The sequence below is a fragment of the Crinia signifera genome, chromosome 2, assembly GCF_055691185.1.
Source record: "Crinia signifera chromosome 2, ASM5569118v1, whole genome shotgun sequence".
Classification (NCBI taxonomy): Eukaryota; Metazoa; Chordata; class Amphibia; order Anura; family Myobatrachidae; genus Crinia; species Crinia signifera.
In genome coordinates, this window is record NC_139218.1 from 22,231,709 (window position 1) to 22,252,418 (window position 20,710).

At 45.3% G+C, this 20,710-nt stretch overlaps 1 protein-coding gene across 5 annotated transcripts in view; it reads left to right on the forward strand.

Annotated features, from left to right (window-relative positions):
- HLCS (holocarboxylase synthetase) overlaps nucleotides 1–20,710 on the forward strand; it is a 161,556-nt gene that overhangs the window by 59,657 nt on the left and 81,189 nt on the right. For all 5 annotated transcript variants that reach the window (XM_083171726.1, XM_083171730.1, XM_083171728.1 and 2 more), the window contains one exon: nucleotides 8,811–9,082. In XM_083171726.1, the coding sequence (XP_083027852.1) occupies nucleotides 8,811–9,082 (272 nt within the window). The remainder of the gene's footprint in view (nucleotides 1–8,810; nucleotides 9,083–20,710) is intronic.

A 20,710-nucleotide genomic window follows, 5' to 3' on the forward strand; every position in this document is an offset into this window, starting at 1 on the left:
ATTATAGCACAAGGATGGAGAGTTAGGCCACTAGAGGTCACTGTAGCACAGTAAAACAATCTGAGTACATTCTACTTTGGGGGGGGGGGAAAAACAGACTCTAAAAAAATGTTTGCTTTTAACCCTTTGACTGCCAACATCTTTGAGAGATTTATTATTTACTAGGTGATTCATCGTGCCCTACGGGCGCTCTTCACACCGTCGTAAGGGGCTGCGCCCCCTTAATTTGTGAACATTTGTATATGAGAAAGATGGTTAGAATTGTATGAAAGATGCCTGTATTGCAACTTCAGTTATAGGTGAAATGTGTTAAATAGAGAGCATATGATGTGGAAGGGGGTGTGTATTGTTTTGTTTAATTAAAAAGCGGTTACAGAGTAAGATGTACATTGATAGTGTGGATGGTACAGTGGCATTTGTGGGTGTGTGGGGGGGGGGCTGTGTGTGCATGTTTAGGTGTGTGTGTGTGTGCAATAGTATAGTAGGGTGTTTCTGAGTCAGCGGCTCCCCACTGGCGGAGGTCACGACACAGGAAAACAGGAGGCTGGGTAGTGATAGGGGTGTGTGGGAATAAGGGGGACTAAAGAGGAGAGTGGGAGATACTGTGCTGCTTCTGCCAGTGGGTGAGGGTCCAGCGTGGCAGCACAGGAGTACAGGATGGTGGCCCTTAGTCAGTGTCTCCTCCTACTGGGTGGGAGTTCGGGTGCATGAGAGCAGGAGGCTGGGCTATGAGGCATGATAGGGGCATGTGGGCAAAACAGCGTCAGCGACTCCCCAGTGGTGGAAGTTACGGTTCAGGAGAGCAGGAAGGTGGGTAGTGATAGGGGTGTGTGAGTATACGGGGGACTAAAGAGGGGCTTAGGGGTGCCGTGAATTGCGGGAGGGGCGCGGGGGTACCGTGAATCAAGGGAGGGAGGGGGCGCAGGTGTCGGCGAATCGCGGGAGAGGGCGGGGGTCCGCAAAGCGTGGGAGGGAGCGTGAATTGCACGAGGGGGGGGGGGGGCACGGGGCGCGATGAATCACCTAGTTGGTTATATATTCTTGTAGAAGGATGGTAGGATGTTGCTGTCATTCAGAATGCATTTACATAAACAGTAATAGTAGCAGTAAAAGGTCTGACTTAAAACACCTACAGTAAAACAGAACAGGTGTTATATATTATACAAAGAATTGGTTGATGATGTGTAGGTTGACGTGCACATAGTTCATAGTTGTCACTGGAAAAAAATTGCTACAAGAAAAAATCAACACAAAGTTCAACACATGTAAATGTTGACATAAGTGTGGCACTTCATCGGTGTCCATGTCGACACATGAGAATGAATATGAAAACATTCAAAAAAAGAAAAATAATTCTTCAAATACTCATGTCAACCTTTTTCATGGTCGACCATAGCCGTGCCAGTGTTTTGCATGTGCCATTTAATCCCTGGGGTTGCCGTGAATCACGCACCGGGGTGGGGGAGGTAGGAGGTGAGGGGTGTCCGCGAATCACGGGAGGAGGGGTCGTGGGTGGATGCCGTGAATTGTGGGAGGATGGGTCGCGGGGGGGGTGTGTGGGTGCCGCGAATCGTGGGATGGGGGGGGCGCGGGGGGTTGCAGTGAATTGCGGGAGGGTAGGTCGCGGGGGCGGGGGGTTGCCGCAATGACAGGAGGGGGGGTCAGGGGTGGGAATCGCGGTAGGGGGGGGTCGTGGGGGGCACCGTGAACCGCGGTAGGGGGGGTCGTGGGGGGCACCATGAACCGCGGGAGGGGGGGCCCGGGGGTTGGCGCGAATTGCAGGAGGGGGGGTGTCACGGGGTGGGGCCGCGAATCACGGGAGTCCACGGGGGTGCCGCGAATTGCGGGGGGTGTGCTGCAAATCGCGGGAGGGGGGTTGAGTACAAGAAGATTATATTTCCTATATAAGGTAAACATAACAGGTCGTTATGATGAATAAAAATGTTTGGTTGACAATTTTCACACCTGTTTTGACAAATTCCCTTGGCACTCAGAGGGTTAAATATAGTTGTGTCCATTAGTCCATGTTTTTTAAAGTTAAATGACAGTTGAGTTCTGTGATCTGGGAAAGCTGAATTTTGGGGGCTTCTCTGAGAGAACAGTTCACGCTCCTAGAACTTACCAATTGCAAAGGGAAACGGAGGGGTTTTATTAGACATTGCATGATACGGCAGATTAAGCTAAATCGCTTAGAAATGAAGCATTGACGTTCCGTGTGTATGCCCATAGCGGTGGCGATGCTGTGGGTGTTCCACCCACAGGCTGCAAATCGATGCCCATCCATTCGCAGCCAGTGCATGCAAGCACATACTGCGAAGGGGTGGCGGCCAGGCTCTCTCTCCAAGGGTGGGGTATGACGGCTCGATAGTTGGGGCTCTGGCAGTCAGTATGCCGACATCGGAATCCCGACCACGGGTACTCAGACCAAGAACAAAGAAGCCCCTTTCTGCGCTCACACAGGTTCTATTCATCTTCCATGGGGGTCGTTGACTCCCATGAGAGAGAATAGCCCCTGAAAGTCGGGATCCCAGCTGTCGGCATTTGAACAGTTAGGATTCCGATGTTGGTATACTGACCGCCGAGCTGTCATCAGTCACCCACCCAAAGGCTTAGTACATGGACCCTGTAGGTTAGCGATTGATAGGAAATGGTTCTGCGGACTTGATATTACGCTTTTATAGAAATAATCGGGGACCACAATATTATATAGCTGAGTCTGACTTCAGCTGTGGAGAGGTTTATAGACGTTCGGCCGGGTGGTGTTTTAGGGCTCGCTAAGCAGCGAACGTCTGAATCAGGCCCACTCTGTCGATGCCGTTTATGAAGGACAGATATGTGTCTCGCTGGATCCTCGTACCGTGGATAATGTGATCGGTTTTATTTGTCTTTAGCAATAGGATACCGTGTTACAGACGATAAACATACCCTGGTGCTATAGAGTTTTGCCCATTATCACTGGGGGATACGGCCGGTTGGTCGACCTAAAGATGGTCGACATACTGCAAGGTTGACATGGGTCTAGGTCGACATGGGACAAGGTCGACAGGTCATTCGTTCGACATGGTCTAGGTCGACAGTCAAATAGTTGACATGGGGTTTTTCACTGTTTTTTGACCTGTCGGTGCCCTTATTGTTTTTTGTTGTTTTTTGATTTTATTTCTGTTTTAAATTTGAATTCTGAGCCCGCCCAGCAATGTTCCGCATTAGGAGCCGCTTCTCCTTGTATGTGCGGCTGGGAAGTGTTACATAAATGTTTTTGAAAGTGAATGTGAATAAACTGCCTGGCGGTATACAGTGGGAGGCTGTTCGGTTTCCCTGTCTATGTCAGGAGTCACCTGTGTGGTCACAGCACTCTCTGAAAAGAGTAGCATTATGTGTGAACCATAATATTTGCATTAGTCCTGTGGAATAATAATTTGTAGTTCCCTACTTGCCCCGGAGGTCACCGTGTTCTGCCCTCGGGCTAATATTTAGCCATATCACCGCACCTGACTAAATAGATCATTAAACCGACCACTTCTCCCTGCGCAGTGTAATACCACTACCCGATACTCAGCAGGTCTCCCAAATGATTGCTGCTTTATGTTGTTTTGGGGAGCCAATAATAGATACAGTATAAAATATATATATTTATTGTGTATGTATGTATGTATGTATGTATGTATGTGTGTGTATATATATATATATATATATATATATATATATATATATATATATATATATATATATATATAGTATGTATGTGATTCTTTGAGTATGTGAGGCATGGAATATTTGGGTCCACACACTGTCAATCTATGTATCTATACACTATGCAATTTGGGCCCTGACAGATCGGACCGTGATATCGGGCAAAATCAAATGTGTTTGATATCCGATCTGATGTGCGGTCCCGTGCGCAACGGAGTCAGAGGTTGGACATAAGATAAATGTTATGTGCAGCCATCCGCGTGCACATCGCGGGTGCTTTTTAGGGGGGGGGGGGCGACACTCCAGACGCCCCAAAGCCTGCGGGGGGAGCCGGGCAAACTTATAAAATAAAAGCCCATACAGGCAGAGGGAGCCGGGGTGGGGGGTGGTGGTCACGGAGAGCTGGGCACAGGGAGCCAGAATACACATGAAGGGGCAGCCACTGCGGCTGCAATTTATCACATGCAAAACTAGGCACATCAAGTGCCTAATCGGGAAATCGGGTCCAACTTGTCCGGAAAAGTCAGGCCTAATGTATGGGGGCCTTTAGTGGAATTTTTGCAAATGAGATCAACAACTTGGAGTGATATCTATAAGATCGACTGATGATTGATTCCGCTTAATGTCAATGGTGGAACCTAGCTATATAAATTCTATGCAAAATCTTTATCCACCGATTTATCCCTGATGAAGTCCTGAGGACGAAACGCGTAGGGTTTTTTCTTCTACCTATCTGTATATTCGATCTAAACCTATGAAAGAGCACATATGATTGCGAAATAATGTCTGTGAAATATCCTGTGGAAATTAGGGTTTTTATTGTATTTTGGAAATGTTTACGTGAAAATAAAATTCTGTGATTTATTTTTAAGTGTCATTTTTATTCCCATATGAAGGAATAATTACGCTCTAGGTTGATCACACTTCTATATTCTCCTTCTATATACAGGTTTAGTATCCCTTATCCGAAATGCTTAGGACCACAAGGGATTATTCCAGATTTTTTTTTTCCTTACATACTCACCTGGTCCCCCGATGTCCATGGAGACTATTGGATCAGTCTTCAGCTGCATCCCTGGTCCCAAGGATGCATTGCACATGTGTGTGGGTGTTCCGGTGACATCAATGCATCCTTGGGACCAGGGATGCCAATGAAAACGAATCCAATGGCCGCCGTGGACACCAGGGGACGAGGTGAGCATAAAAAAAGGTGTGGAGGGCAAAGACAAAATCCCCCAGAAATATTCTGAAAGTCTACGGTTTTCGGGATAAGGGATACTCACTCAACCTGTGTGTGTGTGTGTAATATATATATAGCATCTGTAAATCAGGACCCGCGTCCGCAGACGCCCAGGTTATATTTCCTGAGCGATGATCACATTTGATATAACGGCACAGCCAGAATGAAATGAGAGGTTAGATACAGAATACAGTGTGGGATTGAGATAAACCGCACATTGATGGGACCATGACAGGGGCTGATGTGATGCAGACATATGGTTTTCTGCCAGTTGGATACCTGGCTTTTACTATCCATGAAGGAGGAAACGGCATGCGGCTCCCGGGCCCGTCCATTCACAGGTCATGCTTCTCATTCCGGCTCTGGGCTTCAGCACGGAAATCTGCATCATGTACATTTGTGTCACATCACTCTACACCAGCGTCTTGTCGGGAGGATTGTACGGCGTGCGTTCCTATCTTATACCATAGTCATAGTATCTGAGACACGGACGTGCGACACACACAGGGAGAGCAAGGGACACGATTACCGTCAATACTAGCTCTCTGATTTACGGATCACCTATATATTCGTTATTTATATTATTATTTATCCTTTTATTTTTTATATTTAGTTTCCGCAAAAGAAGATCCCATATTTTTATTTGCAGTTGAAAGTGACAAAAGTAATTATTTATCCCATAGTTACTAGAAATCAGATAATGTTACCTTATATAGGAAATATAATCTTTTTATTCACACAACATTGTTTATTTGAATTTTTAGGGGCTATTTTATACATCTCTAACAGAGATCTTTGCACTCAAAGGGTTAAGCTAACAACCTGTTGGGGCAATCACTGCTATCAAACGATTTCTGCAACCGTTAGTGGGGCAGATGTATTAAGCCTGGTGAAGAGATAAAGTGGAAGGAGATAGCGCACCAGCCAATTAGCCACTGTTCAAGAAGGTGCTATGGGAGACATCCCATCTTACAGTAGTAAACGGGCCTCTAACGCTGCCTACACATGGGGAGATGTCCGTGGGAACACAGGCCCTGGCCAGCGACCAACTAGATTTATCCAACGTGATCGATATGCCCCTACACACAGATCAATGTAGGGGCATTTTATAAGCTATGTGTGTAGCCCCTATAAGTGCCATTTAGGAGCCCTAATCTGATTCCGGTCTAACATCTATGGAAAGCGCTGAATCTTGCAGTCTGGCAAAGGTGTGGAAGGGTCACTGGGGCAGATGTATTAAGCCTGGAGAACAGATCAAGTGGAAGGAGATAGCGCACCAGCCAATCAGCTGTTTTTGAAAAATGACAGTTGAGAGTTGATTGGCTGGTGCGTAATCTCCTTCCACTTGATCTGTTCTCCAGGCTTAATACATCTGCCCCAGTGACCCTTCCACACCTTCACCAGACTGCAGGATTCAGCGCTTTCCATAGACGATAGACAGGATTCAGATTAGGGCTCGTAAATGACACTTTTAGGCCCTACACACGTAACTTATACAATGCCCCGACATTGCTCTGTGTGTAGGGGCATAGCGATCGCGCTGGATAAATCTAGTTGGTCGCTGGGCAGGGCCAGTGTTCTCACCGATCTAGCATTGCTCAGAACGCTCATCTCCCCACATCTCCCCATGTGTAGGCAGCGTTAGAGGTCAGTTTACTACTGTAAGATGGGAATTTTATTGAAGATGGGATGTCTCCCATAGCACCTTCTAGAACAGTGGTTCTCAAACTTGGTCCTCAGGACCCCACACAGTTCACGTTTTCCAGGTCACCCGGCAGGTTCACTCATTAATGACTGACACAGGGGGAGCTAATTATTTCACCTGTGATTCGTTAAGGAGACCTGCAAACCATGCACTGTGTGGGGTCCTGAGGACCGAGTTTAAGAACCTATGTTCTAGAACAGTTGTGGCTAACCTTGACAAGGTTGAACAACACATCCCAGCATGCCCTGCTATAGTTTTACTATTTGGCCATGCTAAAAGTGATGCAGGGCATGCTGGGATGTGTAGTTCAACAACAGCTGGAGTGTCAATGGTTAGCCGTCAGTGTTCTAGAAGGTAATAGAATCCACTCCACTTGGGCCCTCTCTTCTCTGAGTACAGTAGACTCTGGCTTTATGCGGGTGGATGGGCTTTGGGAAGGGGTCAGCTCCAGGTGCTGAACAGTCCTGTGAATCGTTTGGACATCTAGCAGAACAGTGATTTTCTGATTTGATGGTATCTTAATCACCTGACTAATCTATGTCCCTGTAAGGCTCATAGTGACATCACCCTATTTATTTATTACCAGTTTCTTATATAGCGCACACATATTCCGCAGCGCTTTACAGAGAATATTTGAACATTCACATCAGTCCCTGCCCCAGAGGAGCTTACAGTCTATATTCCCTATCACATGTACACGCACACACAGAGGGTTAATTTTGTTGGAAGCCAATTAACCTATGAGTATATTTTTGGATTGTGGGAGGAAACCGGAGTACCCGGAGGAAACCCACGCAAGAACTGAGAGAATATACAAACTCCGCACAGTTAGAGCCATGGTGGGAATGGAACCCATGACCTCAGCGCTGTGAGGCCGTAACGCTAACCATTACACCGTCCGTACTACCCTAGTGGCTAACACTTATATAGAGGACCCAGAGACTCTGCTGCTACTTACATGGGTGTATGTATGTATGTATGTATGTATGGCCTAGGCAAAATAATATCGTCAACCACAGACCACGGCCTGTATAATACTGTTGTATTGTATCAATTCTCTTTACATTTCTGTTTCTACAGCATACAGTATGGAAGGACAGCAGAGACTTAAGGTGGTAACCAGTTAGCCATGGTAGCCTGCACTTTCTGTTTAAGTAGAATCCTTGGCCCTAGGAGACCAAATTTGCCGAAAAACACATAGGTCTGGAAACGGTATCCGGCTGATAGGTCAATAGGTTGACACCATGTGTAAACCTGTTCATGCGTCGACCGACCATTGCCATGTTATCTTTTGTCTATGTCATCCTTGTGCCGGATGTAGTGCCGACCGAGTTCGGTGGCTGTGTGGAATTCTGGACGAACGTGGAGCTTTTTTAAAGGGGCAATCACTTACAAGGCAAAACCATGCCCTGTAAGTGATTGCCCCTTTAAAATAAGGTCAGAGTTCTGCCGGCATCTCGCATAGCTGCCAAACTCGGGCGGCACTACATCCGGAACTGTATGGCCAGCCGACACAAGGTTGACAAAGACAAAAGGTCGACGCAAGAAAACGTCCGACAAGGCAATGGCTGATGCATGAACAGGTTTACACCATTGGAGTACACCAACAAATAAGTTGGCAACCACTTTAATAACCTGATATAATAGGTACGGTGATTCTGTAAGTAATATATTTCTTATATGTTTAATAGGGACATTATCATTGTCCCCCCCCCCCCCCCCCCCCCCCCAATGATTGTAGGTTCCATTTGTATACCTATTGTTCTATACCGGGCAGTACAAACGGTGTAATGGTTAGCATTACAGCCTCCCAGCACTGAGGTCATGGGTTTCGATTCCCACCATAGTCATAACTACATGGAGTTTGTATATTCGTTTTGTGCTCAAGTGTGTTTCCTCCGGGTACTCCAGTTTCCTACCAAATACAAAAAATTATTGTACATTTTGGAATATTTTTTAAATGTAGAAAATCTACAGGCGAAACGACCGTCACTACGTCCGCCGTCTGATAATGGAGATCTAACATTAACAGGGGCTGATGCTGTGTGCGTGTGCTTGTGTGTGTGCGTGTGTATAAGCTTCACAATTGCATTTTATAACCAACTTCACAACGGCATAATGTAGCATCGCCTAATAATGCACCAGGTAACAGGTACTGTTTGTCTTTCCCTATAGGAGACCCATGATGTTGCTCTCCAGTGGATTAAATCACAGACAAACGATAAGGGTGTAATAAAATCCAGCACGATGTCTCTGAAGCTCTGTGAGACCCCCCACCATGACATGGACATCACCCCATCTCTAGCTCCCCTCATTGATGGAGAACATTGCTTTGTGTCTGATGACTTCAGCCTGGAGATGTATAGAGAGAACCTGTGCACCAAGAAGCTGGGCAGGACTGTGCTGTATGCGGACATCACCACCTCTACGTTTCACCTCCTGGAAGGGTATGTGGTAGACCGGTCTTGTTCTTACTTGTCCGGCACATATAATGCTACTGCTATATACTTGTAAAGCAGATTGCGGAGCGGCGCACGTGGTGAAATGTTACTGTACGATTCCCCAATGAAGGATATCTTCTTGCTGTCAATGGCCATCCACCATGTGTTCTAAATATGAACCTTCTGTTTGTTCTAGAGGTGTTTTCGAAGGTTAACCGCAAATATTAAGTATCCCCTGATTATAAGTAGGAGGAACCACAGCAGGAATCTCTGATACCTGCTGCGATCCATCCTGCCTCACCGGCAGCTGCATCCCCCATATGTTGCTATGGGGGATGAGATGCGGCCTGATGTATCAATATCAGGCAGCATCGCATCGGGTCCTGGGGCTACCGCCATTATGAAATGGTGGTAGCCCATTGTAGCTTATGGGCTACAGACTGCACTACCGATGGAGCAGTAGGGTCAGCTGGGGTCAACGTTACCTGCACATGCGCACCCGGTACATCAAATCGCACGGACACGCTCTGCGTCTGCAGGGACATTCGCCCCACCTATAGGATCGCATGTTACAATGCAATCCTGGGCGGTAGATACACCCAGTGCGATCCTATGGTAATTTGGCCCCTTAGTGCTCAAAGTGCGGATATGCCTCTCTATGGCCCTTATTCTGATTGAGTCGGATGGCTCAGAGTGCGGTCGGACGGCCGATGTTTGGTGTTTGCGCATGTGCAGAGGTTTATCTGCGCATGTGCGAACGCCTCACACGTATGAACACGGCGTGAGGTCCGTGCAGAAAATGATCGTACGGAACCATCTGGGCAGGGGCTGGAGAGGGGGGTGAAGGGCTGTTTGGGCTCATTACCATATGCGTATGCCCCGCGTGTCATGGGCGTTCCCATGAAAACGCTGGGTTTACATATGGTAATGCGGCCGTGACACAGGGGGGCAGACAGCTGACATAGCCGGATGCCAGCTGCCCGCCCATATCCCTGCTTTCATACGGAAAAATGTCCGAGTGGTCTGGAGGATGGGGGAGGTTCCCACAGATGGGGGTGGTGTTCACATGAAACATCCACTCGCGGTCCGTTCACTCGGACGGTGTGAGCGATCCGTACGGTAGACGGGGCTAAGAACACTCGGTTCCTGTCCGAAATACGCATCCGTCCGAATCAATGTGTGTCATCAATGTACTGTCAGTGCGTACTTATAAAAGCATGTCTTTATGTGTTAGACAAGTCTATGCTGCTGGCAGGATCAACCAGGTACCTTCCGAGGATGGCCTTAGAATTTAGAGACGCCGTATATGTGGCACTTTATCACTTCTCCTCCATTATCACTGCTTCATACATCTACCCCATAGGTCTATGCTGGTTACCAGCAGATTTATGACTTTAGACTTCTTGTGCTCGGCTAATATTGTTTTTATTTGGCTGTGGAACACTTTTTCTGCCCGTGGTGTATAATACGTTTTCAGATTTCTGTAACACTAGAGATGACATACGTGTGAAAGCTTTGCCCTCTATAAGGCTTATATTTACTAAAGTGCAGTCAGTATGTACGTATAAGATATGTAAGTGCTCAATATTTATGGGACACAAGCAGTCATCAATTCTTATACATACTTATATTTAGTTTATTTTCTTTTATTTGCCTGTTATAACTATTAACTTTAAAAATATAACTTTTATGCGCTTATAATGAAGAAATAAAATTGCTGATTTAAACATTTAACTCATTTGTAATTACTATGAAGTTCCAGTTACTGTTTGTATGGTTGACCACTGAAGGTCGACACCTGAAATAAGTTGACATGCCTAACGTCTACATGGTTTAACGGTTGACACAAGCATTGGGTCGACAATGGCTGGGTTCACAGTCAAAAGGTCAACATGGGGTTTTTCACTTTTTTTTTTTTATGCCAACAGGCGGTATTTCATGCTCTGTCCACTACGACGTGGAGAGAGAGAATAGAATAGTGTGCTCGAAGCATGGTGAACACTGCAGTACACTTAGACGGTGTCCATGTCGACTTTGACACATTCCGCGCATCACATAGTACGGTACAAAAAGTATGTGCTGCACATACTTTTTGTACTAGCTACACATCGCATCAGATCGCATTGCATGCACAAGGCATGCGATGCAATGCGTGCTATTTAAGTCCCAAACGGATCCGTTAAATGGACCGTGTATGGGCAGCTTTAGTCTTTCAATGACTGCCCCATGTCAGATCATGCAAAAGCCCCCGAGTTTGCCGGAGGTGCCAAATGCCAACCAAACTTGTACATTTTTTTAAAGTGGCAATCATTTACAAGGCAAAACCATGCCCTGTAATGATTGCCGCTTTAAAAACAAAACAGCAACTGGTACTTGTTTCCTAGCACGGCACCCACTATGTTAATTGCGTAGAGGGCTATTCTGCGTTCGAAAAATCGCATTGCATCGCATGCAATTTTTATCGCATGCGATGCAATTTTAAAGTTAATGTATTCACTGCTGTTCTGTCCCCAGGGCCATCTCATTGCATGGCATCGCACCTCCTGCAAAATCGCATGTGATTTTTTGATCGCATGCGATTTTCTGGGGTGCTATTCCATGACATTAGGTATACAATAATATGATTGTATGTCCCAAAAATAGGTTCACTATCCACGCCACCCCGAAGCATGGCGAGCGGCGGCAGAACGCGTCCTCCGACTTTTTCATTACCCCAGGCCCTCCAGAGTTTATATAATCTGTAGGTTATTCTTAAGGGGCCTACACACGGGGCGACACTGCTGAGCTATGTAGATCGCTCAGCACACAGCGCTGCGATATGTCAGGGCCAGTGTTCCCCAGTGAGAACAATATCCCTGACCGGCTATTAACTAGATTTATCCAGCAAGCTGGATATTAATTGCCGGGTGATCACGTGTGGGGCCACACATCACTATGGCCCCTACACACAGAGCGATGTTGGAGGCATTTTCTAAGCGATCCTAGTGAAATTGCTTAGATAATGCCCTGAAATTTCCCCTTTACTCCGATATCGGGGGACCCATAAATTTGATCACTGTCAATAAAAATAAAAAAGAGTCCCTTATCCTTAAATAAGCACAAATAAAAGCGAGGGCTGTCATCTGGGGCCTGTACCGGCTGACGTAACAAGCAGTCTCAATTGTTGTATCACTTACGTAAGAGACTCATAAAGTTCTCCCTTGGACTATTATGTGTGAATGAGGGACCATCTAATGCATTCATCATACGACCGGCTCCCCCAGTTGTATGCCATATATAGTCTGCTTTTTGTCTATCTACTAATGAGGACACTAAGAAGTGTACGCCGGTCCTAACCGCAGAACAAGTCCGACCCGGCCAACAATAACACAACGTATATATTAATATGTAAAACATCAACAGAAACCATCTGGAGATCTAATGAATAATCAAGGGATTCCAAATTAAACTATAGATTTTTTTTCCCTCCTTTTCTCTGAATTTCTAGGACAACACTGTCAAATTCAATTTAGTCAGCTCGGGCCTAGAATCCATTTTTCAAACTTTCTATGACAGGACTAATCGCTTCCACCTGTTGTTTGACTCGGAGACTTGACTGGCATCTTACCAGGCCGGGTGGAAACATATACACACTGACTCTTATAAGACTCCGGCTGTTTCTCTACTGTGAGGTCACCCAGCCATTAAATTAGTTCCATCCCATTTTTTTTCCCTCTGTTACATTGATTTTTCTTATATATATGTATTTTTTTATGTTCTGTTTGGTTGGTTTGGATTTATTTTTGTTTTTTTGGCTGCGTGATTGTGTGTAGGGAGGCAGCATAGAGCCAGCGAGCATCCAGAATCTGCCGCCCTTTTTGGCTACACTTTGCGGTTTGACACATCATTATGAACAGTCACTAAACTGATGAGTAACTCCAACGTGACACGCTCCTAATTGCTTTTTATGTCTCCCTGCAGAAGTTTCTCATTGTCTTGGTGTTATGTTTCCGTAGCATCAGGAGCTGAATGCGATGCTTCGTTATTCCTGTAATTATGAACACTGCATTGTTATATATAGCTGGATTCCGGAAATCTGTCTTATACAGACATGCAGCAATCTTCAAGCTTAAATTTGACAGGAGGCTCACATCCCTTTGGTAGAGGAACCTGCTGATTCCATTGTATAACTGTGTCCGTAATGTCTTTTTGCCTCCATTCCTCTCCTCATATCATATCATTGCCCCTGTCACATGCAGTAATGTTCTCACTAACATACCACTCAGCTCCTGATATACTCTGTGCTGCTGGAGACAATGCTGCTCCCACTTTATAACTCTCAGTCTGTGGCTTCCTGCTGCCTCCATTCCCCTCTGTACATAATGTCACTGCCCCTGTCACATGCAGCCCTGTCCTCACTGACACATCACTCATCTCCTGATATACTCTGTGCTGCTGGGGACCCTGCTCATTCCTCTATATAACTCTGTCTATGGCTTCCTCCATTCTCCTCCTCACATCATGTCACTGCCCCTGTCACATGCAGCCCTGCCCTCACTGACACACCACTCATCTCCTGATATACTCTGTGCTGCTGGGGACCTGCTCCTCCCACTATATAACTCTCAGTCTGTGGCTTCCTGCTGCCTCCATTGCCCTCCTCACATCATGTCACTGCCTCTGTCACATGAATCCCTGTCCTCATTAACATATCACCCATCTCCTGATATACTCTGTGCTGCTGGGGACCCTGCTCCTCCCACTCATAATTCTCTGTTTGTTCCTGCTGCCTCCATTCCCCTCCTAACATCGTGTCACTGCCCCTGTCACATGCAGCCCTGCCCTCACTGACACACCACTCATCTCCTGATATACTCTGTGCTGCTGGGGACCTGCTCCTCCCACTATATAACTCTCAGTCTGTGGCTTCCTGCTGCCTCCATTGCCCTCCTCACATCATGTCACTGCCTCTGTCACATGAATCCCTGTCCTCATTAACATATCACTCATCTCCTGATATACTCTGTGCTGCTGGGGAGCCTGCTCCTCCCACTATATAACTCTCAGTCTGTGGCTTCCTGCTGCCCCCATTCCCCTCCTCACATCATGTCACTGCCCCTGTCACATGCAGCCCTGCCCTCACTGACACACCACTCATCTCCTGATATACTCTGTGCTGCTGGGGACCCTGCTCCTCCCACTATATAACTCTCAGTCTGTGGCTTTCTGCTGCCCCCATTCCCCTCCTCACATCATGTCGCTGCCCCTGTTACACGCAGCCCTGTTCTCTCTGGCGCATCACTCATCTCCTGATATACTCTGTGCTGCTGGGGGACTGTGCTCCTCCTACAATGAAATTCAATTGCCCAACAGATGAGGAATTGAGATATTCTTTACCGCGTTACTTTCTCCAGCACTGGCCGGGTGCATCTCCCATGTCTTGTGCGATTTGCATGGCTTTCTGACCTGCTATCATAAACACAGCCTCGGCAATGATCTTGGTGTCCCACACAGGGCTCCAATCCAACACGGGGCACCTTTCTACAGATGTATGGGAGCTGTGTCAAGTCTGTCAATTTGTTCTACAGCTTGTTATGTTGCATGTTTATAAGGCTCCTGGGATGTAAGTCATTTCATGCAAATAACTTCCATCAGATGTTTAAAGAAGAAAAATACTAGCAATTAGATGTATATGGTATCAATCATACATGTGTAGGAATGTTTCATTGGTATAAACTTTTCATTGACATGTATCAACAATGACAAGGGTATTTGATTGAATATAATATAGGACTTAATGTCTTCTGAACCACAACAAAATGTCTCCCTGCTAGCGCAATGATGGGGACATGGGAGATACTGCAGATATTTTTAGGAAATCCGATAATTTGCTTTTCAAATTATATGGAGGGTATATTGTATGGGGGTGGCACAGTTCCCTGAAAGCATTAATTCTAATATAGCCCATATAGTGTAATAAGTTCAGTAAATTATGCGGGTGTGTTATATAATTAGGTCAGCAATGAAAAGGTGAACATACTGTATGAAAAGATCAACAAGAGTGTTTCATATTTTTTGTGTGTCAATTCGTATATTTAATGACACGGACTACAACCTATACCTCTTTTCCACTAGCCTAAATAACCCGGCATTTCAACCCAGGTAGCGAGCAGGGTTGAACAAAGATTCAACCTGGCTCGCGTTGCTGTGTAAACATGTAACCCGGGTCGATGAGACCCTGAACCCGTTCCCTGCAATGCAATAGCCGGCATTGGGAGAATGCTGTCATCTCCCAGCGCCAGCTCAGGACCCGCCTCGAGTGATGTCTCCCATCCGGCGTTATGCCGGATGGGAACTCTAGTGTCAGTACGGATGGTGTAATGGTTAGCATTACTGCCTCACAGCGCTGAGGTCATGGGTTCCATTCCCACCATGGCCCTAACTGTGCGGAGTTTGTATATTCTCCCCATAAATCGAGTGGTTTTCCTCCGGGTACTCCGGTTTCCTCCCACAATCCAAAAATATACTGGTCAGCTAATTGGCTCCCAAGCAATGAACCCTAGAATATCTGTGTGCATGTACATGTGGTAGGGAATATAGATTGTAAGCTCCACGGGGGCAGGGACTGTTCATATATCCTCTGTAAAGTGCTGCGGAATATGTGTGCGCTATATAAGAAACTGTTAATAAATAAGGGGTCACATCTGGGGTTGGAGCCAGGTACAAAATCCCGGGAGCGACCCAGCTCACCATACTTGGTGGAAGTCATCTCACCACTACTGCACTCTGCACACTTTACTGTTCCCACTCGGACTTCACAGTAAGGTAATATAAAGTTAACTTTTTCATGTATTGACCATCACCATTGGGGTTAGGTTTAGGCACTAGTGGGGAGTGGTGGGAAGAGGGTAAGGTATATACGGAGCCCCTGTTTTCACAGCAGGGAAATCATATGTATCCCACACATTTATATTGTATCGTATTAACCCTTTGAGTGCCAACATCCCTGTTAAAGATATGCAAACATTTGTTATATAAATTCAAATAAAAAAATGTGCAAAATGATGGGCCCAATTCGGCCACGTTCGCTAGGCTGCGTGCGTTCGCAGCATAGCAAACCGGTAAACGCCACCCCTCGACCAAACACCGGCCGGCACCGCAGCAGAATAAAATACGGTATCTCGGCAAGTTTTGCGCTGCGCAGTGCGGATAGCGGTAGAATAAGCAGGAAACGGGAAACGGGAAAGGTACTCCGTCCAAATTCTGCTGAAGTGTTCCAATCAAAGCATGCAAAATGGATATTGTATCTTAATGTGCAGAGACAATCCTGTGCATACATACACATGTTTATGCAGTTGGGCTCTGCAGGTGTGGAAAGACACCAGCCTATTTTTCTGTGCATAATTCGGAAAATGCTGGAGGTGTTGCCTATGAATGCCTTCCCTTCATTTCTGCTAGTCTAAAGGTTGCGAAGCTGGAACGCTGGAATAACTGTAATTTGCAAGACCCGTAACTTTCTGCCTCAGGGCTGACTGCATAACTAATGAACCTGCTTAATAACTACATTGACATGCCAGGGCGTCCTAAGCTCACAGGCTGTATGTACGCCTAGATATACTAACACAGGAACAGTCCTAGAAGCTTGCTGTTCCAGCGGGTCATAGTTTACCCCTGGCACTATAGAGAGTAGGATGTATTCCCTTATAAAATATTGTTTTAAGGGTCTTGTTCCTCGAAGTCTCTTTTCCGTGCTTCTCTGTGCGGAGGGAGCCTGGTTTAGGTAGTCAGGGTCACAACGCTGAGTTACTCATTTCATTTGAAACAGGTTAATTTGGGTTTGACTTTTAATCTGCGAGAAGTCAAAGGCCACGGGTTAATTTTGTTTTCAGATAATCAAATGATTGTGTCGAAAAAATCCAGCTCCCTGCTCAGAATTAGCTGACACTGACCCCCCATAAATGCGTTAAAAATATCAGAATCTTTTTTTTTTTTTTCCCCCTCTCGTTGCCTCTAAATCCCTGTGGCCTAATTTTCTTCCAATTATGCCATGAGTGCAAATATTTTAACAATCTTGCGATTTTGTATTCACATGAAGTTTTCAGTCATAACACCTCATATCCTTGAGGCTCAAGTGTCCTTTTAATTGTAAAGGGAACGATTCATTTCCCCTCACACTGATTTGGAATCTGGGATTTCTGTAAAAAACCTTTTTCTTCTCGATTTTAGTTTTCTCCAGGAGAATTTTATTTCAGTTTTTTTTTATTTATTTTTTGTACGTTAGTTATCGAAAAGGACTCTCCTCTTTTAGTTCTTCCTGTTGGTAAATTATTATATTATTTTCTTTACTCCAGTCTAAACTGACCAAAACTTAATATAAAACATTTACTAACACTTCTAAAAATGAAAAGAGTGGATGTTGCCCATAGCAACCAGAATCTGTCTATTGTTGCTCTATTTCATCCTAGGAAATGATAGAAAGAATGTGATTGGTTTCTGTGGCCATAATCACCATTTCTAGACACTCAAGGTGCCCATACACGCACCGATTTTCCCGGCGCGATGAGATGCGCGCTCCCACTGGCATATCATCGCACAGTACAAAAAGTATGTGCTGCACATACTTTTTGTACTGTCTTTTGATCGCATCGTATTGCATCGCACGCACACCGCTTGCACTACGCATGCGATGCGATTTAGCACAAAAAGTACCGGGAAATCGGTACGTGTATGGGCACCTTTAAGTAAATTTACATCAACGTGTCTAGTGTTTTTCACTTCACATATATTATTTACTATTTAAGCATTAACCTCAGAATCATATAGGTGTATCTTTAAAAAAAAGTGGTCTCAAACATTGGGCCTCGCCATTGAACGATTTTTTTCTGGTTTAAATCTAAATAGATAGAAATAGGGAGTGTGTTCAATCCCGGGTCGCGACCGTTGATCCGTCCCAACAGCTGTTACCCTGGCCCGTTTTCGTTTTGCTTGACCGCATATCGCCAGGCGGTATTCAAATGTCTTGCCTGTCAATCGACGAAAAGAGGGCGTGTCCGTGTAAACGACTGTGGATTGTCCAGATTTGGCCGTGATCGTGACAGTTCACGGCCGTTATCGTCAAAACGGGCCCGACAGCTTTTAAAGTCGGGCCTGTTCTGTCGATCTGCCGCTTCGATGCTGTTGGGCAAGACCATGTTGAATAGGCGCCCACGGCTATTTCCCCCGTTGGAAATAGCAGCGGGGATTGAATACCCCCCAAGTCTGTTTTACACTGCAGAGTTCTAGGTGGTCTGGAAAACTTGCTACTGCCATCTAATAAGCTATCCAGTAACGGATGTCACATTATTTCCTTCCTACATTTTCAATAAAAATCCTGCAGATGTTAAAGTTAATCATCAGGGAAGTACCAGTAATGCCGCAACGGTTCTCTTGTAATTGTTGCAGATTTTGTTAAGTTATCTTGAATGATATGGCATCAAGCTCTCAACATTAAATCTATTTTATATCAAATAAATCTGATTGAGAACGATTTACCGAATAACGTTAACAAGGCATAAATGAGCGATTTTGGAACTGAAATAATTTTCCACGCAGTGTCTTCTTACAGAGATCTCTCCTCTCTATATAAATGCCGCAATGACAGTAATATAACACTCAAATAATAATACTGATGACTATTTATAAATGGGATACCATGCAGGCCGACATTAATTGGGTCGACGCTGAAGGTCTACATAGCTTAGGTTGATGCATGAAATAAGTGGACATGGCTAAGGTCGACACAAGCATTATGTCGACAATGGGAATGCCTACAGTCAAAAGGTCAACATGAGGTTTTCCCAATTAATTTTAGCCGACACGCGGTATTTCCGACCCTACCATCCGCTACGACATGGTGGGAGAATACTATAGTGTAGTGAGGCACCGTACCCGAAGCATGGCGAGTGGACGGTGTCCTTGTCGACAACCAGGAACAAAAATTTGCAAAACTCATGTCGACCTTCCTATTGTCAGCCCAATGCATGCTGTCCTCCTTCGCCATGTCGACTTATTTTAAGTGTTGACCCAAGCCATGTCGACCTTCAGTGGTCAACCCAATTCTTGTCGACTGGATGACCCATATCCTTATAAATATCGACAAGATTTGAATGAAAGTAAAAAATGATGGGGCTGATTTGCAAAAGCAAACTCCTTCTGTAATGGACAAAACCATACTGCACTGCAGGTGGGGCAGATGTAACCTGTGCAGAGAGAGTTACATTTGGGTGGGGTGTGTTTAAACTAAAATTGTAAATTGCAGCGTAAGAATAAAGCAGCCAGTATTTACCCTGCACAGCAACAAAATAACTGACCAAAATGTAACTCTCTCTGCACACGTTACACTTGTGCGCCTGCTCCAAGCAAAAGCTTTGAAAACTAGTCTGCTACTTGCAGTGCAGCCTGGTTTTGTCAACCAACCAGAATCACTCCCTATAACCATTATAAGAAATGTAGATCAACGAATTAAATTAAAATTCTAAACAACATTTTTGAAAACTAGCTTTTTTTTTTTAAATGACTTTAGCATATGTACGGCACGTAGGGAAATCGCATTGCATGCAATTTTCTGCATGCGATGCGATTTTCCTATGTAATTTATTCACTGCTCTCTGTCCTTGAGCGGTGCGATGAGACCGCACTTAAAATCGTATGCAATTTATAGGGTGCGATGCCATTTAATGTACTATACACTTGTATGACATACAATGTGATTTAGGCACCCCCACTATCCACACCACCCCAAAGCGTGGTGAGCGGTGGCGGAACGTGTCCTCCCGACCTTTTCATACCCCCACTATTCACGTCGGCGTGGAGTTGATTTTATATAGTGTGGCGAGCGGACGCGGAATGCAAGTAACGTAATCTGTGTTATCTCACGGGGCTCGCTGCGCTCTCCACACTATTTAAAATCAGCTCCACGCCGACGTGGATAGTGGGGTATGAAAAGGTCGGGAGGATGTGTTCCGCCGCCCCTTGCGGGGCTCGCGCTCGCCATGTTTCGGGGTGGTGTGGATAGTGGGGGGTTGCCTATTGTATGTCAGACAGGTGTATACTAAATTAAATGGCATTGCACCCTATAAAATAAAATTTTCTTACGCAGAATAGCCCACTAAGCTATTTGCTTAGTGGGCGCCCGGCAAATATAGAAGTACCCTTTGTTCTTTAATTGAACCATTTCTGTTAACAATTTAAAATTAAAAAAGATTTTGGATTTGGAAACGACAGATTTGGAGCACATTGACCCTAGTGAGTGGGTGCTTTAAGCAATGTTCTATTGCTGGACTCAGCACATAGCGTCACAGGTAGGCACCTAAATGCTGCCACAATAATTTCCTCCAGAAAGATTATTTATACTATTCTATTACCATACCTGCTGATCGGGCGGAATGTGATATTGCAGGGTTTTTCAGGCATTATTCATTTCAGCAAGGTAATGAATCACCAACCTATCAGCACAATTACTAGCTGAACCCGCAGCCAACGTCAATGAAAGGCAGACTATGGGTCTCTGCTATTTTTAGAGACTAAAAATATTTAAAAACTTTAAAAAAAAAATTTAACCGCCTCTATTTGCATTGATGTATTTCAAATAGTTATTCCTGTCTACACAAAATGATA